This window comes from Cucumis melo, chromosome 6 (assembly GCF_025177605.1).
Source record: "Cucumis melo cultivar AY chromosome 6, USDA_Cmelo_AY_1.0, whole genome shotgun sequence".
Classification (NCBI taxonomy): Eukaryota; Viridiplantae; Streptophyta; class Magnoliopsida; order Cucurbitales; family Cucurbitaceae; genus Cucumis; species Cucumis melo.
The window spans coordinates 3,446,795-3,468,985 of record NC_066862.1 but is presented as its reverse complement, the minus strand read 5'-3'; the positions used below and the strand labels follow the sequence as shown (position 1 = coordinate 3,468,985).

Here is a 22,191-nt window from a genome sequence, read left to right as displayed (position 1 = left end):
CATTGGCACCACCCAGCACTCCGATAGTAGCTTCATCACTGTGCTGCTTCAAGACCATATCGGAGGTCTCCAAGTGCTTCATCACAACAAATGGGTGGATGTTCCGCCACTTCCTGGAGCCTTTACCATCAATGTCGGCAGCTTATTGCAGGCAAGCTTTTATTATTATAATGCAGTAATTAATATAATTAAATTGTATTATTTGAGGAAATTAAAATATAAATGATGATGTGTTTGCATGGTTTAATATATTGAGTTCCTTTTATGAGAGCATGCAGTTGATTTCAAATGACAAATTTGTAAGCTCGGTGCATAGAGTGGTGGCTAATCGTGAGGGTCCAAGAATATCAGTGGCAAGTGCCTTCAGCACCGGCACTATACCAACCTCCAAAGTTTATGGACCCATCAAGCAATTGTTGTCCCAACAAAATCCTCCCAAGTATAGACAAATCACTGTTAAGAGAGTACCGTATCTACTTTGCTAATAAAGGCTTGGATGGAACGGATGCTCTCGCACATTTTAGACTTTAATTTACTCGAACTCTTTTTTACTTTCCCAATTCCAAGCTTTTATTAAATGTTTGAATTGTGTTTGTTAAAGGTGTTAATTTTTTAATTTGTAAAACATGTTAGTGTATAACAATGTGTGGAATTAGATTATGAATCTCTCATAATTATTGTTGCTAACATTAACTATAACAATAAATATGAAATACTAGTATTTCTAAGTAGAAGGATCAAAGATAATTAAATATATTTGTGATTTAAGCTCATAATGATTGATTTATCGATAAAGTTTCATTACAAGTATATTAATTTTATTATGAATTGATAAAGATGTCATTCGTCTCTATAATTTTTAAAGCTAGAATTTAGTCGAAACGTCATTTATATTTAAGTGATAATCGATAATTTTTTTAAACGTTTCTATAATTTAAAGGTACCTAGAAATTTTTTTATAAATTTGGTTAAATTTCAAGCCAGCATTTAATATAATAAAAAATTAATGATTAAAATAATATGTGGAGGTAATATAATAGTTGAATTCAACAGAAAATTGCATACGAGCGACTTGGAGGTTCTTTTCTCTTTGGCGTCCGGCTGAAATGAAGTGATCCAATGACTTTGTGAATTGGTGATGCCAATTTCCATTTGTTTAATCCAAAGTCAATTCCCGGACTTCTAAACTCCTATACGTAACCATGCATATATGCAAATCCCTTTTTCCCCTTCTTCTTCTTCTTCTTCTTCAATCCAAACAAATTCGCTGTTTATCGCCTTTTTCCAAACCCATTTCTGGGTTCGTGTTATCCCCCATCAATTTCTTTGTAATTCCGAAATCTATTCAATTTCGGATTCCAATTTCTCGTTTTGGCTTTTTTGGGGGGTTTTGGGTACCCTGATTTTTCTCAATTGCTATCTTGTCAACAGCTTTGATCTTGTTTACAGAGTTACGAGAAAATGGGTAATTCCCTCGATTGGATTTTGAACTTTGGAGGTTTCTTTTGAGTTGGGGAAGATGAAGGATTTTCCTGGGACTCCTGGCACTGCGATGGGGCTGATTCTGAGGGTTTTGCAGTGTGTTTTTGCTGCTGCCTCTATTGCTTCTATGGCTTCAACTGCTTACTTCTTTAAATTTACTGCTTTTTGGTATGTGTTCTTTGCACCCCCTTTTTGTTCCTTTGTTTGACTTTAAATACAATCTGATAATTCTCTGTATGAACAATAAACATCCATTGGTTCTGCTTACTTTCCATTCTCAGAGATAATAACATGAGTATTTGGCATCTGACTTGTTTGGTTTTAGTATTATGATCAAGTCTGAACCATTGTTTGTGAGATAGCAGTCTGATTGTTTGTTGTTCGTACGGTCCAAAGGGTCAAAGTATAGCAATCTGATTGTTTGTTGTTCGTACGGTCCAAAGGGTCAAAGTATAGCAATCTTGTTTTCTTGCAAATTCTAAGAGCAAACATGAAAGGATGATGTACTTCATACACTCTGATTGATCAGGAGAAATGGAATTGCCTCTAATTTCAACATAGACTAAATCGTTGTTTTGTTTACCTTTTCCCTGCCATAATTACTGAATAATGACCCTTTTTCAGCAATTTGGATTGTCCTTGATTGCTGACAATGACCAAAGATACCCATCTCCACATTTTTTTAAAATTAGACTGCGACATGTGTGGTTCATCTTGTCTGCAATGGTCTTTGTCATAACTATATCGCTTCTAGTTCATTAAATTCATACATTTATGTGATGGCTCAACAGAGTTGGAAGCACTAATTTAAACTTGTTTGATGTGTTCTTATCATTTATCCTTTGTGCAGCTACCTGATTGCTTCATTGGGGTTACAAATCACCTGGAGTTTTGTGCTAGCGTTAATTGATGCCTACGCGTTGGTGAGAAACAAAGCCCTCCAGAGCACGGTACTCGTTAGCCTCTTCGTTGTGGGGGATTGGGTGAGTTCCATGGAACTTTTAACCATCTTCGTTTTTTGTATGGCGGTGTCAAAGAATTAAAAGTTTCATGTATTTATGTTGCAGATTACAGCAACATTGACATTGGCAGCAGCTTCTTCTTCAAGTGGAGTTGCAATATTGTATTTTAACGACTTGAAAAGCTGTAATTTTATAGGGGAATGCCAAAAATACCAACTCTCAGTCGCCTTGGCATTCCTCAGCTGGATAACTATTGCTACTTCTTCTCTTATTATGGTTTGGATATTGGCTTCCAGTTAAAACCATTACTTGTACAGGCAATATCAAATGTTCGCCATTTGTAGTGATATTTTTGGTGTACTATTAGATGATTTATCTATTTATATAATTATCCTGAGCTATATATTTGTTACTCCCTATTAGCTAATAACATAAGAAATGGCATAAACAAAATGAGCTAATGAGTCAAAGACTAAGACACGATGGTTGCCCACTTAAGCAAATTTCTTTATCAACTAAATATAGTAAGGTAAGGGCATAAGGCGATGACTTGTGAGAGTTTAGTCGATATACGTGTCAAATTTACATTTTAAGCAACTTGTTTGAAAGTATTATCTGTTTACCATGTCTAACTGTCATCTGGTATGGAAAACCTTGGTATTCCACACCAAATTAAATGGTTCATTGAGATTTGTTTTAGCATTCAAAGCATGTCTGCTGTTGACCGATAGTTTATATGATACCAAAGAAATTGTTCGGCGTGAAAATTGGGAGAATATTCTCCATTCTTAGCTGTGGACTATGTCCAACTAAAATTACGAAGTCAAATCTAATTACTAACAGAACAAAAATAAATTTTCAAAATTACTCAACTAATCTATTATCTATCTCAATTTTGATCTGTCTCATCATACTGGAAATGATGCATCTTTTCTAAATAAGTTTGTTTGAAGGATACATTCTATTTCCTATTAGACAGCTGAGAAATCTACACTATTTTCTCAATGTGAACTGCTGCAATAGGAACTGGGCTTTTGCTAATGAAAGAAGACTAAGATGAATGCTAAATCCACTATCACCTGCTTTTGTTGATGCTCTCACTCTATTTACAATTACAATTTGACCACTTTCAATAGCTACTATTTATAAAGACATTTTCTTTCCTACTTTCTATTCTCTCCTCTATTTTTTCCAACTTTCACCTCAAACCAATTTAACTTTTGACCAATGAAAAATAAGTAGATAATGGACAATGAGTTGAAAATATATAAAAAGAGTAAACAGTAGTCCTTGCAAATCGTGGTTCCATTTTGGAACTAATTGTTTAGAAGAACAATCAGGAAATGTGTTGAGAGAAATTTACATGCTGGTGAAGCAAAAATGGATGGAGGACGGATGGATGAAAGGAAGAAAGGAGACTCTAGTCTAGTTATTTAAAAGGTGGAAAAAATTAAATAAACTAAGCAGCAGGGGGCCTGAGCTCATGATCTTGAGATGTATCTCGTATTGATGGAGGAAGATATTGCCACATTGGGATCAAACCATAACCAGGAAAAACAGCCATCTTACCTGAAGCAGCATGATATGTAGCTGGATGACCAGGGATAAGCCCTGGAGATGGAATGGCTATAGATTTCAACTGTTGTTCCATTTTTTCTTTTTCTTCCTTCAGAATTATTTTCTCTTTCCGAAGATCATTCTTCTCTGCCTGTTCAACAATTTATACAACCAAAAGTTATGTTAAAAGAAGAAAACAGGATAACCAAATCATTGAAACGCATCAATAGTTGTTTTAATTTGTGACAATGGCATGCAAGTATAAATGGATTTACTTTCGTTTTAAGTTTTAACTTCTTGGAGTGGTATTTTGAAGTGAAGCACATACCCGATAAATAGTTTCGAGTGGGGGAGGGGTATACCATGTATTCCTTCCAAAATACACACTGATTCCAATACTTCACAATATCTTCAAAATTTCCTTTTTGACATTTAATCAAATATCATGAAAGTTTTTGTATTAGGTACAATCACAGAATACAAGTTAGAAGAAAAGATATTGAAAAATAATACTAAACACAAGAAGTGTGCGAGAGATCTATAGCTATACCAAACAATAGCATAATTGCACTGAGAAGCAGTTCATGCAAGAGGCACAATTGCACTAATAGGAATTCATAAAAGAAATGGCTCCTTTACGAAAACATAAAAATATTAAAGATGCAAGAGATTAAAAGCAGCAGCCTTTGGTACAGAGAGTAAAAGCTTCATGATTTGCAAATTATTTACATCAAGAAAAGTGCAAAATTTTAATTGAAAAAAGATACAAGATTAGAATATCTCGACTCTAGCAGCACTCAAAGATAATATGAAGCTGATTGCCTTTCTTACATGATAACTAACCTTTAAGTTCTTCAATTCTTCTCGCAACTTTTCATTAGTTTGTTTGAGGTCTTCGGCTTCATTCTTAAGTTGATTCAACACTCTTATGGCATCATCAAGTATGGCCGGCTTGTTAGTTTTGGTATGTCTACTAGGTTCTAAAGCAATGCTCAAATCTAGAAACCTGCACAAATTATCAACGAAAGGAAAGCTTTACACTTGACTACATGTCCTTGTAACAACTAAGAGAAGAATTGACTCATCCTCTGAACAAGTGATTGCAGCCTTGAACTCCCGTTTGGATAGAAAAATAAATTCATACACAGATCATAAATACCATTAGGCTTATCCCCCCATCATCATCATTATCATCATCATCATCATCATCATCAAACAAAATGGTAGAAAAGAAGCATATAGAATTACAAATGTGTTGGATAACAGAAAATGCTTGCCTATCATTTAATTTCTCCCTCCGCAACCTCTCACGACAAGCTTTTGAAGATGGTCCAGCGCACGACCCATCTCGTGTCCTGAGAATTATTTCAAGTAGGAAAATTAGAGATAAACATAAGTGAAAAATCAACGAAAAGGTTCAAAAACATTACTAGAAAGATAAAACTTATAACAAAAGATAGCTTATTTCCAAATTCCAGCTGAAAAGAGTTATGCAACGTCCAAAATCAGAAAGCAGAATTCAGGCAAGTAAGATGGTATAATCAGGTACAATATCAGTATAGACCAAAAAGAAAACTACCTCTTCCTCGAACAATCATTTTCTTCAGATTCGACACGACCGGCTGAAACATCAGTATCCGCTAAAGAACCCTTCCTGCAAATGAAACGAAAACCATGCTTCGTATAAACAAACAGGGAAGGAAAAGAGAAGAGGAAAGAGAGAATGCAGAAAAGGGTGTTGTAGAATGATTGCCTGGAATCATTAGGAGGCCACAAAGGATCGAGTGAAGGGTTAATAAGATTGTCGGCGTCGGGGAAGAAGGAGCAATCGAGAAAATCCCAACAACTAGAATCCTCTAAGGGATCCATGTGATCCGAAATCAAAGGGTCGTCCACCGCCGTACCTCTCTGCTTCCAATTTCAGTCCCATTTGGCCATCGAAGGGATCGGGAAAATTAGGGAATGGGAAAATTGGGGAAAGAAAACGATGAGGGCGGATTAGAAGATCCAGTGATAGAGAAACACGTGTATAAAAAATTCAACTTTTTTGGGAGAAGGAATATGGATTAACCGCCGCCGTGTTTGTATATCACTGTCTGTCCCACCTGCTTCTACTCGGAACGGAATGCTTATCCCCTGTGGCCACCAACATCGCCAAATTGTACAACCGCGGTCCAAGATTCCTTTTTTTTCTCAGACATAATTGTTCTGTTCCATTGACTCAAAATCTTTTGAACTTAAAAATGGAATATGCTCTACTTCTTTTATTTTATCTTTACTTTGTTTCTATCACATGTGTGAAAATTCCTTTTCTTTTTTTTCTTTTTTTAAATTTTTCTCTTAATGTGATTTGTAGATTAAATTAACTTTTTATAAACCATAACCAAACTCCACATGGACTAATAAGTAGAAAGATTCATGAAAGTCTTATATGAATAGTTAAGTGGATAAGAATTTTGATCATATCTCAAATATGATGGTTTGATCTCTCGTTGTTGGCATAATTGTGAAGAATATGAAGCGTTGATGATACTCATGGACTTGTAAACTTAACTATAATGTGATTTATAGTAGAAAATCTGATTGTAGATAAATTATTTAAATATATGATAATATTAACTATATTTATAGTGATACAATAATCTTGGCTTGTACTAAAAAAACAAATAATAAATAAAATAGACAAAAAGAAAAGAAAAAATGTAAGTTGGATGGATAAGAGTTGGTGGTTGTTTTGGCCGTAAAGAAATAAATAAAGTCGCCACTTTCAATAAATAATGTCATTTTCCCATGTGATTTTATGAGTGAAATAAATATGGTAACTAAGAACCTATCTTTAAGTTTAAACATTCCCGACTATTCTAATGAGATTGAATATCATAGGATAAGATAGACATCACATCCATTATCCAAAAAAAAAAAATGGTAAACATTCAACCATCAACATTTTTTTATAGAACATTAAAGGGGAAAAGTATTTGAACTAAAATAAATAAAATCTTGAAGATAAAAAGTTTAGGCTTGGTTTTTTTTTTTCCACAATTTTTTAATAATAATTTTCATATTTCTTACTCATCACAACCCAACCCAAGAGACTATTTGCTATTACAGTCCCACACTGTTCTAGCAATTAGTAGCAAAAGCAAACCAAATTTCAATCTAAGAATCGGAACAAGGAAATTCATTGGCTAAGGGATGAGGGGATACAGACATCATGTTATTCAACTTGAATTATGATTTTCATACTGTATTTATTTGCATTCCTGAATACGTAAATGGGATTAGAAAAGGGGAGAGATCAAATGATCAAATGACATGGGCTTCATTTTTTAGTTTGTCAATCAGTTCATCAACAGATGACAATAAGATACCCGCTTTTCTTTTCGGAGGTTCCGTCACTTCAACGACCTCTAAATCAGGCTTCACATTCACATTTAATTTCTGTGGAGTGAACTTCTTTATGGGTTTTGACTTCGCTTTCATTATGTTCGGGAGCGTAGCATACCTCGGTTGATTCAGTCTCAAATCAGTTCTGCATACAACCAAAAACAATGAGTTCCTTGATTCAAGATATTGACAGCTATGGAGTTTCATAGGCAACAAGTTCCGTCAACTCTCTATAAAACTCAACATGAAAGATCACTGGACTTCTAAAGGATGAGATCTTCTTCTTCTTCTTCTTTTTTTTTTTTTTTTTTTTTTTTTTTTGTTCTGGTTGTTAAAATTTGCATACATCCTTGAAAAACTGTTAAATTTACATTGAAGATGCAAATAGTTAACAGTTTTCTGGATCAATATTTCAAGCCATTTTCGAGCTCGAGGAGAAGAAAATCTGATCATAAAATATCAACGTTTCAAATTATCAAGTTGGACCTATACAGGTCTATAAAAGGTAAAGCTATTGGGTAAATGCAAGAAACTAACGTGATTACGGCCGGTAAGTCCAAACAAAGAGTCTCGAGACCACCATCCACTTCTCTGTCTACTGTCACTTCCTGCTTCTCCTTGTCTATCACAACCTACTGGAAACGCGGATCAGTGTCATATAAACATTTTCTCCATACAGTAGGCAAAGTGATCTCTAGCAAATATAGAACGGAGAGAAGATAATCAAGCAGATTATCATTCTCATATCCTACTGATACTTGTTTGCAAAATCTAAGAGAGGTTATAATTATAAATAATAAATACACAGATAATATGTGCCGGGAGTCGAATAGAGCTTAAAACAATTTTGAGGAGAGACAACATATACCGTCTAGTCCAACACAACTTCCTAATCCTGATTCCTAATACATTTGGCAGAAATAAATCCCAACAGATTATATAGTTAAGCAAACTGGTTTGAATTCACCACGTACCTGAATCTCCAAATGAGTCAATCCCAACCCATGGTGATCCATATCCGTTAGTTTCTTAAAAGTTTCTTAGTAGCTGCTCAAAATAAACTAACAAGAGAAGGACCAGCAGTGGATGTTGGAGCTAGCATCTAAATAAGCAGTGGATGTTGACTACTACTACAGGAAAGATATTGAATAAATTGAGAATCTGCCTCAAAGTACTTAATGAAATAAGCAGTGGATGTTGGAGCTAGCATCTAAAAGTACTCGACAAAGTATAGTTATTATTGTAATATACGTATCATGCTAGCTCTTATGCCATGTTAGTTTTTCACTTTTCCTTCTAAGTTGTTCCCTAAATTGGAAAATGTATATGCTTGAGAAGCTAACCTTCGAAGCAAAAGTCCCTTGAGGCCAGTTCAGAAGACCTGCAACCATCTGCCCCGTTTGATTACAATCATCATCAATAGCCTGCAAGCCCAGAGTCAGATTGGACAATACGTCTCCTTTAACGTTAGATATTGCAGTTAAAGAAAGATGAAAATGGATAACAACATACAGAAGAACTACCAAACCCCACAATCCCAAATTCCAACGACATATTCCCCAACATCATGTCACAACCCATCATGTAAATGGTCCAAGCAAACAGATTTTAGGATAACGAGGCCCCCTATATTTCTACAAGACTATGATATCGTATATTTTGAAACAAACTCTGAATAGTTTACTATCGAATTCTATCCAAAAGATTCCATACAAAAAGTATTTCCTATTTCTAACTAATAGTACTATGTTCACATCACAACTGAATTTGGTATTCGTTTTTATGTTAAGGCTGAAGAAACTTCGCCAAAAGATGAAAACCACATAGGCTCGAAAAAATGCCAACAGTTCCTGGGTTTGTCAACCAATGTGACATTTTTTGCAATGTACCATGCTTTCCATCTTAATCAAAACAAACTATTCTAGAACATGATACAAAACTCAGCCTCGTATCAATCACCACCAGGAAATGTACAACAGAAATCAAAACCCCAATACGAGAAGTAAAGGTTCAATTATTATTGTGGGCATAATTCAAGATCCCCAAAATTATCATAAAAATCCCAATCAACAACAACAGAACAACTAATGTACTCAAAATTCAATTCAATCTGCCATCAGTAAAAATTAGTTCACAAATCAAAAGATGGATAAAAGCAAACCTGTTTCCCTAGTAAAAGAAGGCCAGGCTTCTCAACCTCAACAAGGGCCTTCAAAATCTTAGCAACAGATAGAGGATAAAGGGGTGCAGTGGCTTCCACATGAATGCCCCTGTCAGCGCCCATCGCAAGGCCCGTCCTGAGAGTGTCGACGCACTGAACTGGGCCCATGCTGACTGCTACAACCTCAGAGGCCAAGCCAGCCTCCTTGATTCGCAGAGCTTCCTCGATTGCAATCTCGCAAAAGGGGTTCATCGACATTTTGACGTTCTGGGTCTCAACCCCCGTCTAATTTTGCAGTTTTCAGAAAAGGGGTGAGTCGTCTTCTACCAAAAATGAATCAAACAACATGAAAATTTCGAAAGTAACGAAGAATTTATGAGTTGGGATCTTACTCTGTCCGGTTTAACACGGATTTTGACGGCGTAATCGACGACTCGCTTAATGGCGACCATGATCTTCATCTTGATCGTGGTATTGTGTATTGCTAAGAATGGTTGTTGCCTTTTGGTGGGTAGTTCGAGATTGGCACGCAGGCTGTAGAGGAAGAGAACAAGCTGCTCAAGTCTCTCTTTGTAAAGTAAAGCAAACAAAACGGCATTAATCTTTAATTTGCGCAAGCAATCTCTCTATTCTTTTTGTTTCTTTTCATTCCTTCTCTTGTCTAAATATTTTGTGAAAAATCATATCAATTTTGGCCTTCATCAAAACATCTAAACCATTTTTTTATAAAAAGTTTTAAGGACAAGATGAAATTTAAACAAAAAAATTATTTGATCGATTTCAAAACATCGCAGTAATAATTAAAATAATTTTTTTTAAATACCACAGTAGATATTCGGAGATTCAAAGTTTCACTTTTACGAGATAAATTAAATTCATTCTAACATGTAAAAAAAATTCTAAACTATATTTTTTTCAAATATTTTCTCTATCGCTCCTTCTATCAACACTTTTATCAAATACATAGAACATATTCCATCTATTATCGACGACTTCCATTTATGAGTCTAATTAACATTTTAAAAATTTAAAGAAGTATATTTATAATTCGATAAGAGAAATTTCAGTTATGTTAATTTTTATTATCTCATAACATTATTAGGTCAGTATTATCTTGAATTAATTTCGTTTTAGATTGCATACTTAAAGTAGCAAGTACTAAACATTAGTCGATATGTTTTCATTAAATTTTCAATATTGTATTGTAAAAGTTCATTTGAAAAAGAAACTATTTAAATAATAACAATATTCACGTAATAAAAACAAACAAGTGAATCGTTTGGGCCGAACTGAAAACGAAGGAATTTGGATCGTTCCTTAGTGGGCTAATAGCGGCCCGTTCCTCGGTTCTTAGGTAAGATTTCTAAATTAAACATTTTTCATGACCAAAACACTCTCAAAACTTAAAAGCCATGAAAAAAAGTGATTTTTAAGCATAGAAGATTTGAATTATATCATATGATGTGTATTGATCTTAATTTTAATTTTGTGTTAGGAGAAAAAAATAGTTGAACATCTATGATAAAAAGTTTCCAATAAAATTATTGTCCATTTATTTGTAAAATATCGCTAAACATTTGGACTTAAAAGATCTTTTCCATTACGTGTTAGGTAGGAAAATTAAAAGACTAACTTTAAAGTTGATAATACAAACAATATATTCGATGAGTTGGGTTTGTTTTTCGCTTGAGCTTAAGATCTTTCCAAATAAAAAGAAAAAAGGGAATGATACAACATACATTTTTTTCTTCCTTTTGGAGGAGGGAGAGGGGAAAGGGAAAGAGTGTCTATATGACATAAGAATTAATATAAATCATGTTTAGTATGTGCTTTAATTTTCTTTTAAATGATATTTGTCACAATTACATTTCATATTGATTGAATGTCTATAAAGTATCAAGGGTTCAATTAAAGAACTATTTTGGGCTTACTTTTCTTACCAGAGAAGGCAAAAAAATCTTTTGAACTTTGATTGCCAAATATAGACAATAAAACCTTTTAACAATTTTACGACTATGCCCCTATGCAATGCCTAGTGATAAGACTATATGGACCAATTAAACTTTTCCATTACACATTACAATATAGAAAGAGAGATGGAAGTGTTGTTCCCCAAAATAGCAAAACAAGATAAGAGACATACAAAGGTTGATAACCAATTCATGTTTTTCCTAATCATAGGGACTTGCAAAGTAGGCATAATCCACATCCAACAAACTTGATTATAGAGATCAAATTCTACTTTTTAGATATTTTAATCACTACAAAATAATTGTTATCCATATGCCTACACAAATTTAAAATATTGACCTACTTTTCTCCTAACTTTTTAAGAATACTTATAAGTAAATAATGTCATACTAACATATATCATATTCATAACTATATACCACATTCATAACTTAAGCTTTTGACAATTATGACTGGTTTCGAGAAAAATCAATTAAAAAATACATTAAAAAAAAAAAGTTATCAATCTTTTGATTGAATTTCTCTCAGAAAATGCTAACACTTTGTATCTTTAAATCAATGACAACAAAAATCAATTTTTCTAACTCTTAATTCTCTTCCAAACGAACAGGTTGAACTTGAACAGAACTTCTACAACTTCTACCATTTCCGAAAGAGAATAGAGATCTTCTCCCTCTCCCATTACACCCATCGCCGCCAGGACTAACCTCACTCCCACGCCGGCTCTGCTGCAGCGCCGCCTGCACCGCTAGATACATCTGCCGTTCCGCCGACGAGTCCATAGAAACCGACCGTCTAATGGGTTGAATAAAAAATTGCTCATCTTTCTCTCTAGTGTCAATCCACTCATCCCCTAAACTCGTCACTTTCTGAAGTTTCTGCCATTTTTTCCCCTGTTCCAATTTCACCGCCGGCAATTCCCTTGAATTCGCCCGCTCTTGTGAAAATTGGCCAGATGGGTCATTTCTAATTCCACCCAATTCAATCACTACGAAGTCCCTTTCACCTCCAGCACCGATTGGATCCTCCGGCGAGGAGCTCGGAAGAGGAAATCGATGAAACAGAACAGAGCTAGAAATGCTGGTTCGACAAAGTGGGCAATTGGGATTATTTTGCAGCCAAATGTCGATACAGTCGATGTGGAATAGATGTGAACAAATGGGAATAATTCGAACAGTCTCATCTTCTTCAAATTCACTCAAACAAACAGCGCATTCAGATAAGGTTTTTTCATTGGGCATTGATTTCTTGTAATGCAGCAAAGGGATTGATCTAATCACCGATTCGTCAAGACCCCGAGTCTCGAAGGCCGGAGAGTAGGCAGTGGGGGAAGGGAGACGGCGGGTGGAGGAAGGGGAGAGACGGCGGATGAGATCGAAGCGGTGCCAGTTGAGGCAACAGTTGATGACGAAGACATAGTAGCTGAGAAGCAAAAAAGCAGTGACGAGAATTCCAATAATGGCAATGGCGATAATGGGGAAGCTGGAATGGGAAGGATTTGGAGGTGGGAATGGAGGAATATGTTGGGAAGTTTTGATTTTGGTGAAGAAATCCATGGAAAGGAAGGAGTTTGGGGGACGAAGGAGGATAGATCTTGAAATGGAAGGAGAAGGGTAAAAACAAAAATCCAAAAATGGGGGAGAGAAATGGAACAAAAAGCAAAACCTAGGTGGTGGGAATAAATGAGGTTTGGTTTGGAGAAAAATGGGAAAGAGATCAGTGGAAATGAGCTGGAAATTGGGGTTTTAAAAATAAGAGAGGGGACTGGAGACTCAGTGTGAGTGTGACAGTACTTTGTAGTTGGTGAGTTTTCTTTTTTCATCCTTTCTCAATGACAGTTCTTTAGAATAGTAAAATATGGTTAACCTTGAAGTTTGGTTATCCAACTTCTAGTACCTTCTCAGTTCAACTTTTCTTTTTTCTTTTTTTGCTTTCCACAACCTATCAACAATTGGAATGCCATATTTTCGAAGGTAGAAGGTTTCATCTCTATCCTACTAAAAAAAATTTCCTTTTTACTTCTTATAGAAAAACAATAATTTTTTAAAAAAATTTGTATGGTTTACACTTTGGAATATAAATGTGATTGATACAGCTTTTAAAAAGTGCTTTTGTAATGGAGGTAAATGAAGATTTTATTTTTCTTTCTGTGTGATAGTAATTACTATGGAAAATTAAAAAAAAGAAACTACTTAGTGACTTTTGACATAATGAATAGATGAATGGATATTAATGGCATTTACCGACGTACTATATTTGCATTTATAATTAACCATTAGTCTAATTACTGTATAATGTAATTGTCATCGGACATTTGTATTTGAAGGGAACTTTTATACTTGGATGAGAATAACAATATGTGGGGACAATTTTTTTTTTTTTTTTTAAAGTTAGATGATCAAAATCTTAGATGTTCGATGCATAGATATTTGACATTATAATATCTGACATTCTTAAATTATCATATTTGTTTTGTAGAAATATATTTGAAGATATAATATTTTGATTATTGTGTTTATTTTTGAAGGATTTCTGTTTGAAAATGTCTTAAATTTATGTCATGTTCCCCAAATGTCCTTATGGCTATTTATTAGTTTGATAATAATTTATGTAATTTTTTTAAAAGATTAATACAATTTATATTATTTTTAGAGCTTCTTACATGTCTACAAAAATAAATTTAAAAATTAGGTCCATATCATAGATTTATTTACTTTAGCAAAAAAATTACAAAAAGAAAGAAACTCAACCCACGATAAATACATTATATATATTTGATGCACCGCTTATACATAGTATAACCTTGATGTAGGCATGGTATACATTTATGAGATATATCAAATATTTGGATTTATGATAAAATATTTTAGATTTTTGTTAAGGATTGAAAAAAGAAAAATATAAATCACAAACACGTACTATTATAAATCAAACTAAAATAATCTACACCACAAGTACAAACTATTAGCACCTAGCTATAATAACATATGGTTATAATAAGTCACTCGTTGCCACATTGGCTCAAACCACTCCTTTATTTATTTATTTACCATTACTACTATTATTATTAGTTTGTTATCAATCACCAATCAACGCCCGAAATTGGCTCAAATTCCATCATCAACTCTCTTAAAAACACACACGCTTTCATATTATTATACCTTTTATAACTTCTTTTTATCACTAAACATAATTTCATAATGATTTAGCACATGGGATTAAAATCAATAATTTGCCTTCTCATCTTTTCTTAATCAAAATTACTTTTTAAAAACTTTTGCAAATTATTTCCTGATTCTACTTCACCAAATCAACAGTTTTAAGTCTATTAAGCTCAAATATGTTAGAGAGTATTTGAATTTATCAAATATATTTGGACCAAAGTTTTAACTTTTAACATATTTGAGATTCTAATTATAAAAAGTATAATTCCGTGATCTAAATTAACCCAAATTTAGGAGATTTCAATCATTTCCTTTTTTTTTTTTTACTCTCCATTCTATTTTCTATTTAGTAATAATTATGCATGAAACACGTATTTAGTTGAATTATTGCATGATATCAAAAATGATTCAATATAACATTATAATACATCGTGTTAACGTTTAAAATATAAACATCATTAACAATTCAATAAGATATCGAGATTAGTTAAATTAAGTATTGCTCAATAGATTGATTTGTATATTTTTAATTCTAAACAAAAATATATTAACTTACTACCAATGTCAAGCTCAGAAACTCATTTCGAACCTAATTGAAAAAAAAAATTATATAATTCATAATTCACTCCCCAAATTGTAATAGAATCAATCGTGATGACGTGATAATGTTTTTATTATAAAAAAAATTACAATTGAGAAGAATTGCCCAAGTTTATATTGTCAACTTTACCTTCCTTAAATAAGTTAATTATAATGTTTTACGTTTCGACCAGTGGAAATTTAAAAATTTGAACTGTATATATGTTTATATTTTATCAAACATGTTTAGCTATTTATAGAATTGCTGATCTATGGGCACTAATTTTCTGTTATATTTTTCTAGCAGTCAACCTAACCTTAGGCAAAAAATTTACAAAACACCAAACTTTTCGACAACAGTATATAGTTTCCAAACTTTAATTTATAATTTAATCTATGCACTTTTATTTTTTAAAATTTAATTCACAAACTTTATCCATGTAGATAATTTAGCCCCTATCTCCTGATCTCCTTTTTTTTTTTTTTTTTGTTGTCAAACTTACTTGTTGTGAATTTCGATTATGTGTAATAATTAAAAATTTATTTGGTAACTATATATATATATATATATATATATATATATATATATTACCAACATTTTAGGGTTGTTTTAAGAAACAAAATGAACCTTTAAAAAAGTGATATTTGGTTTTTTAGAACTTATAACTCAAGTACTTAATTAGATATGAAGATAAAAATTATGGTAATGAACGTGTAAGAAAACAAATACAAATTTAAAAGAAGATGATTAGAAAGCGAAAAAAGTCTATTTAAGTTGTATAATGGAAATCTGGTAATGAATGCATGTGTGTAAAATTGTGAGATATGAAATGGAGAGATGAAGACTTGAATAAATCAGTCTAAAAGTTAGGAGATGAACAACTTGGATACCTCAGCAGCTAGAAATAGAAATAAAATGGAGAAAGACCCGTTTAGGAGGAAGGGAAGAAGAAAAAAAAAAAATAGCAAACCTCGTACGTAACATATAAAATTTAAGTGAAGATATTTTTTGATGATATGATAAAATTAGAAGTTTGGATTTTGGAGATGGGAAAGTAAAAGAAAAAAAAAGGCAAAAAGAGAAGACAAGATGAGTCAATGTCCATGCTCGTGTGTTGACGCTTTCAAAGACATTCATTTAATGTCAAATTACGTGTTCTCCCGCCTTCCCACTTCCCATTCTTCCTTTATTTTCCGCCCTAATTTTAATCCTATTAAATAACAATAACTACACGTACTTAAATTTTGGCAACTTTAATTAAATTTCACTTGTAGTCTAGATTCTTGTTTGAACTATGCCTTAATTAATTGGCTGTCATGTGTTAAATTTTGTGGCTATTGTTAACCGAATGAAAATAATTGTTAGAATATTTGTTAGACCTCAATAATCAATGCCCAAAAATATAATTTAGAAGTTAATATGAATATAGGATAGTTATTGCATTCTGGCCAAATGTTGAAATTAACTTTTGTCTTTATATTTGAGAATAGTTAGCCCTCTCGTTTCATTTTGTTATTGAAATACCAACTTTGTCTTTATATTTGAGAATAGTTGGCCCTCTTTTTTCTGAAAACACTGTTTCAATCCAATTATGATTGCCAAACATTGCACAACTAAGACAGACCAGACCTCTAAAGCTAAGAGATGGTAGAAGTAAAAATAAAAGTAAAACAAAATTATATATGAAAGATGGAGAAAAAGAAAAAGAAAAAGAAAGAAAATAATTTGGTAAAATGAAACGTGGGGGGTGGCTGCATGGCTTGGTAAAAAAAGAAAGATAGAACATCACAGCTCTTTGAATGGAATTTTATTACATTCTATAATTTATTATTCCATATATAAATATTTCCACTTCACTTCAAAATTCAAATAGTATTTTTATATCTCTATTTATTAATTATATTTTTGGTTTCATCCCATTTCCATAAATAACGGACCCAATGTCTAATAATAACACATGCCCGTTTACTGTTATCGTCAGCATCACGTGATCCTTGGATCAATTTCTGTTCTCATTTTTGTATCTTTTTTTTTTTTTTTTTTTTTTTTTTTTTAATTTAAAAAAAACTAATAATATCACTACAAATTCCCATATGAATTCAAATGAACTAAACATTTAAAAATACATCTTTTTATTTCTTCAAGTACAACAACTAGAATATCATCATATTAAAACATTTTAAAATAAAAAAAAAATAAAAAGCATTGGAAACTAAAATAAAAGAATTTATAATATCTTAATTTAGTGTTTGTACCCTCAACATGTTTTTTAAAAACGGAACGAAGTCTATTGTTGGTCAAAAAATTTATGGTATGGGATTTTGTTAGTGCAACCTTGAAGCACGTGACGTGGCAATGAAAGCTTGAAACATGGGAGTTGGCAGGGGGGCCACGTGCTGCCACGTTCTCAAATCTTTAGTGGGAGAGGATCAAACTGGGCAAACCCAGTCAACGCCTTTGACCTGGTCAAAAGAAATTCCGATTGGTCGCTTTAGCACATAGTTTATAATTCTAATTACTAAAAAAGTTAAAAAGAAAAAGGAAAAGGCAGTCGGTCAATCCTGCCAACTAACGGCCCATGATCTCTTATGGAGCTCATGGGCCTTTACTTTGTCAAATGCCCAAACGAATTTCAAACGACACGTCGTTTCCACCTCCCTAGCTATTTCTTTCTAGAACATGAAGTATTTGTTTGTCGTTTTAAGTTTTTCGACATCTCTCTTTTTCTATTTGGTTTGCTTGCGGTTTAAAAAGACTGTTTTGGCCAAACATGTCGTTCTCGTAATGGGAATGTCTTTTTTTTTTTCTTCATCAATATAGCCAAACTTTGTCGGTTTGAAACATTATTTTTAAGAATCCCACTCCCATATTAATTCAACCATTCTCAACGGTATGCACTTCTTGTTGGCGAATTCAAATAATCTCTACACAATATTTGAGCAATCATTTGAATACAACCTAACCATTTCTTCTTCTATTGTCGAAGCAAATCACCACTACACAATCATTATAAAAAGTTAATATCATAATTTGTACTCCTTCTACTAATCAAATTCCGATTTACATCTAATTTTATGTAATAATCATATGTAGGTTCTACTATAATATAAAAAATTTCATACCAAATGACAACAAAGGACTACCCTTACTTCTAAGTTTTAAAGCATATCAAGTAGGATAATACTCATAAAAGAACCCTCGATAAACCAACTATCTCTCATTACATTGTATTTCTTTCCCCACTCCTTCCATTAAAATAACAAACAGAGATAGAGAGGTAGGAACCGCAGTCTTATAAACGTCTTTCAATATTAAGAAGCTAAGATAATTATTGGACGAATGCATTGAATCCATTATTTGGAGCTTCTAATGATTAAGTATACGGGGTTTTACTGTTAGGTCAACAAGTTGAGTTAGAAGTGACACGCTTTTTTGTGGGGATTAAAGGGTGTTATGTTGCCTTCGAAAGCTAAGTTATTCACGTATTTGTCATATTTGCATCTACCATTTTTATCCTACTGTTTAGAGAAGTCAACTATATCAAGTCTCTAACTCTAGAGATATCTCTATTTTCTATATATTCTGAGCTTTTCTCTCTAATAAAATTGTTCTTTTTTTGTCTAGTGGATGTGTAACTGTCATGCTGTTAGCAAATCATGTAAATTTGTATGTCAATATCTTACTCTTCCATGTTTTTCTATTTTCTTTAATTTGCCTATTCCATAATATAATGATTTACACTTTTCTATAACGTTTGTTGTGAATAAAAAATTTCTTTCGATTTATCAAGGTTTAGCGTTGAGATGTTGCACATCCCATAGTCGTCTCAATGCTACAAATGTAGAAAGTGTCTTTTTAATGCATTTGCAACAACATCAGAATGTTCTAGTTCAACATCTAGACGTCGTCTTCTCGACGTCTTTACAAACTTGTTTTTGGCTCCACAATTCCATTAATTTGTTGCTATTGTCATGATTTGAATTTGAGAGCTCTGCAAATTCAAATTTTTGACTTTCTCTACACACGCTACATCTAATTCTTTTCCCATTTTTGTATTCTCTTGGGTTTTTCTTTTTGTAGTTACAATGGACCAACCATTATCATCTTCAAAAAGAAAAAGAAAAGTTCTTTCAATTTGTTGTATATATATATATATGTATGAAGTAGTAATATATAGTTAAAGTTATATAAAGAGATTATATTATATTCAGTGGCAAAGGGTAAATGTTGATGCGACATGAGATTAGAGAGAAAGCCACCATTTTTAATTTTTATTGGCATGAGATTGAAGCATTAATTTAACATAAAAAGAGAAAACCCTAGAAAGCATTGTTAGCCACCTCCACCTTCAACAAATACATCCACATTCATTGGACTGTAAATCCATTGCTTTCATGCAGATTGTGGACATAATAATAATTGAGCTCTTTTGTATATATTCATAATATCAAAATTCAATTTCATTCCCCCCCCCCCCCCCAAAAAAAAAAAAAAAAAAAGATCAATTCTAACCCAAATAAAACCCATAGTCAAATTTTCATATTAGCGTTATGAATTATAATCAAGTTTTATTTAGATGAAATTGAGTGGAGGAGGGAGGTTTTATTAGTTCGAAAATTTTAAATGAGGTAAGTGATGATGTTCCAAAAAGTACATAGTTTGGTTGGATGAATTTCAATTCCTAATTTTTAATTATATATTTCAATAATTTCTTCATGATATTGACCTTTTAAGAAATTTTTGTAAACCATAATCCACGTGGGTTTTTTAGCTTCTATTGGCCAATCTTTTTTGACAAATCCAGTCGAACCAAAATAACCACGTCTATATATACGAAGCCATGTAAGTTTCATAATACATCCCATGCAAAACTAAAACTAAAACATCCTTTCTTTAAAAAAAAAACCCCATTCATTTTAAACACATAATTAAAAACCTCCATGGATGAGAGTGGTGGTCGTGGAAGAGGTCATGGGGATGACTTGGCCGGAGGCAGCAGAGAGATTTGCTACCGGGGAGTACGACGTCGGCCATGGGGAAAATTCGCAGCTGAAATACGAGACTCTAGAAGGCAAGGAGTACGGATATGGTTAGGTACTTTCAACACGGCTGAAGAAGCAGCACGAGCTTACGATCGAGCAGCTTACAACATGAGGGGTCATTTGGCCATTTTGAATTTTCCTAATGAATATCCGCTTACCAGCTCTGGTGGCGGTGGAGCTTATTATTCGAGTGGGTCGTCATCTTCTTCTTCAATGTCAATGCGGCAAAATGAAGTGATTGAATTTGAGTATTTGGATGATAAAGTGCTTGAAGATCTTCTTGACTATGGAGAAGAAAGTGATAAGAGAAGCTAAAACTCTTGAACAAGTTGCTGCCCAAAAAAAAGATATAAAAGGGTAACAGAAGAGTCACTATCATCAAATAGGGCTATATTCTATTTAGCCCTTTTTAAACCTTTCTTTTCTTTTGTAATGGCATAATCATTTCTTGCCATTTATATATGTCTCTCATTTTCTTTTTTATTTCTCAGAATGTCATATAAATTATTGTAAGCCTTTTTCTTAGCAGGTAAGAGAAATGCAATCTCTTGTTCTTGATCAAACTCTCACGACTAAATTTTTTCTTAAAATTTGAAAATCTAATCTCTAAACCCACTAAAAAATCTCACTCAAATAATTCTTTTATAAGGTACTTCTAATCATTATTATAAGAGAATATTTGATTATCAAAATGTTAAATTAATCAGATACAAATAAAAAAATTTGAAACATAAACCTTTTTAATTTTTAAGCATACATCGATATCAATTGAAAGATGTTTTTAACTAAATTAATCCTAAATTTCATAACGATTAAAATAAAACGTTTGCTTTATTTTATTTTTAATTAATAAAAATGAAACGTGGAACAAATAATTTTTTTAACAGCATAATCATGGGGAGTGTCTTACTTGCACCATATCTGCTTAATTAATGAACTTTTTTTAAAAAATTATTTATCAAAGAAAGTAATTTATGAAGATATAATGATTATTTGGTACGTATATATTTTGCATGATGTTGACCACTCCAATAATAATATTTTGCATGTATGAAATTGTCCCCAACAATAGTCAAACGAAGCACAATGAATAATCAATTCTACTCAATTAAGCCTATTATACCAAATATTTCGAGAAAAAAAAAAGTTAATCATACACCAATGATTATTGATTCATGTAAGATTGTTAATTCATGTAAGTAAGTAAAGCTATAAGCGAAAAAAAGATTATATTTTCACTTTGTCTTTCAAATTTTACATAATTTCTATTATTTGTTTTCAACTATTCCCGTTGAGATGGTTATAGAAGAAAACGTTGTGTATATGTATTTTGTTATGATGTTTTGGAACATAAATATGAAACATCACGACTTAAAGGTAGAAATTTAACATATTTAGACAAACATGCAACATCATTTATCAATTACAATTATACGAGTTTAAGTGATATATCTTTTTATATATATGAGCGTGACATATAGACCATAAATATAAAAAATCATGAACTAACAGTAGAGATATGTTTAAACAAACAATAATATAAATTGTCACATGACAACCATTCAGATTGAATTAGTACAACTCTAAGTATGGATCTGATGTCGACTACGATTATGAAGCATCAATATTCAATGATATAGATATATATAGAAAAATGTTAATTATTTACTTTTTTTTCTTTTTTTTTTTTCTTTATGTAGTTAAATGAAGTCACAAAGTTTCATACACATAGACATGTTATGAATTAGTAATATATATATATATATATATATATATGAATAATAATAAGTAAATCTAAGTCGCTGAAATGTAGGAATAAGTTTTGTGATTATAAATTTTATATGAACAGAGAAAACCCATTAGACAGAAATGATGAGGTGTCATC

The 22,191-nt window shown here is 32.4% G+C and overlaps 5 protein-coding genes across 7 annotated transcripts; 2 read left to right on the top strand and 3 right to left on the bottom strand.

Moving 5' to 3' along the window:
- Position 1: 1 nt before the first annotated feature.
- On the top strand, positions 2–2,793 carry LOC103483607 (CASP-like protein 5B3). 2 transcript variants are annotated; one of them, XM_051086067.1, is made up of 4 exons: positions 2–151; positions 1,450–1,650; positions 2,333–2,465; positions 2,550–2,793. In XM_051086067.1, the coding sequence occupies exons 2-4, from the start codon at positions 1,520–1,522 to the stop codon at positions 2,742–2,744; spliced, it is 459 nt and encodes a 152-aa protein (XP_050942024.1). In that variant the 5' UTR covers positions 2–151; positions 1,450–1,519; the 3' UTR covers positions 2,745–2,793. The 2 variants fall into 2 exon arrangements, with proteins under 2 accessions (XP_050942024.1, XP_050942025.1); XM_051086068.1 differs by lacking the exon at positions 2–151 and adding an exon at positions 972–1,135.
- Positions 2,794–3,687: 894 nt separating this feature from the next.
- Positions 3,688–6,222, bottom strand: LOC103483605 (transcription factor bHLH104-like). The gene is made up of 5 exons (XM_008440318.3): positions 5,755–6,222; positions 5,581–5,655; positions 5,279–5,356; positions 4,845–5,007; positions 3,688–4,152 (listed from the first exon to the last, which is right to left on the bottom strand). Exons 1-5 carry the CDS (start codon positions 5,868–5,870, stop codon positions 3,904–3,906), a joined length of 681 nt encoding a protein of 226 aa, XP_008438540.1. The 5' UTR covers positions 5,871–6,222; the 3' UTR covers positions 3,688–3,903.
- A 779-nt stretch (positions 6,223–7,001) lies between these two features.
- Positions 7,002–10,171, bottom strand: LOC103483604 (electron transfer flavoprotein subunit beta, mitochondrial). 2 transcript variants are annotated; one of them, XM_051086062.1, is made up of 5 exons: positions 9,942–10,171; positions 9,550–9,872; positions 8,732–8,812; positions 7,926–8,020; positions 7,002–7,533 (listed from the first exon to the last, which is right to left on the bottom strand). In XM_051086062.1, the coding sequence occupies exons 2-5, from the start codon at positions 9,805–9,807 to the stop codon at positions 7,308–7,310; spliced, it is 660 nt and encodes a 219-aa protein (XP_050942019.1). In that variant the 5' UTR covers positions 9,808–9,872; positions 9,942–10,171; the 3' UTR covers positions 7,002–7,307. The 2 variants fall into 2 exon arrangements, with proteins under 2 accessions (XP_050942019.1, XP_008438539.1); XM_008440317.3 differs by having other exon boundaries at positions 9,550–9,834; positions 9,942–10,170.
- A 1,751-nt stretch (positions 10,172–11,922) lies between these two features.
- LOC103483603 (RING-H2 finger protein ATL16) lies at positions 11,923–13,229 on the bottom strand. The gene has a single exon (XM_008440316.3). It carries the CDS (start codon positions 13,074–13,076, stop codon positions 12,108–12,110), a length of 969 nt encoding a protein of 322 aa, XP_008438538.1. The 5' UTR covers positions 13,077–13,229; the 3' UTR covers positions 11,923–12,107.
- Positions 13,230–20,141: 6,912 nt separating this feature from the next.
- On the top strand, positions 20,142–20,747 carry LOC103483602 (ethylene-responsive transcription factor ERF096). Its single transcript, XM_008440315.2, has one exon. It carries the CDS (start codon positions 20,205–20,207, stop codon positions 20,619–20,621), a length of 417 nt encoding a protein of 138 aa, XP_008438537.1. The 5' UTR covers positions 20,142–20,204; the 3' UTR covers positions 20,622–20,747.
- Positions 20,748–22,191: the final 1,444 nt, after the last annotated feature.

Coding starts and splice junctions, on each gene's coding strand:
- LOC103483605 (XM_008440318.3), bottom strand. CDS start 5,870: ATGGATCCCTTAGAGGATTCTAGTTGTTGGGATTTTCTCGATTGCTCC. Junction 5,008..5,278: donor AGGGAGAAATTAAATGATAG/GCAAGCATTTTC, acceptor TAATTTGTGCAG/GTTTCTAGATTTGAGCATTG. Junction 4,153..4,844: donor AAGAATTGAAGAACTTAAAG/GTTAGTTATCAT, acceptor ATTGTTGAACAG/GCAGAGAAGAATGATCTTCG.
- LOC103483602 (XM_008440315.2), top strand. CDS start 20,205: ATGGATGAGAGTGGTGGTCGTGGAAGAGGTCATGGGGATGACTTGGCC.
- LOC103483603 (XM_008440316.3), bottom strand. CDS start 13,076: ATGGATTTCTTCACCAAAATCAAAACTTCCCAACATATTCCTCCATTC.
- LOC103483607 (XM_051086067.1), top strand. CDS start 1,520: ATGAAGGATTTTCCTGGGACTCCTGGCACTGCGATGGGGCTGATTCTG. Junction 1,651..2,332: donor TTTAAATTTACTGCTTTTTG/GTATGTGTTCTT, acceptor TCCTTTGTGCAG/CTACCTGATTGCTTCATTGG. Junction 2,466..2,549: donor TCTTCGTTGTGGGGGATTGG/GTGAGTTCCATG, acceptor TTTATGTTGCAG/ATTACAGCAACATTGACATT.
- LOC103483604 (XM_008440317.3), bottom strand. CDS start 10,010: ATGAAGATCATGGTCGCCATTAAGCGAGTCGTCGATTACGCCGTCAAA. Junction 9,835..9,941: donor TCCGTGTTAAACCGGACAGA/GTAAGATCCCAA, acceptor CTGCAAAATTAG/ACGGGGGTTGAGACCCAGAA. Junction 7,534..7,925: donor GACTTACCGGCCGTAATCAC/GTTAGTTTCTTG, acceptor GGTTGTATGCAG/AACTGATTTGAGACTGAATC.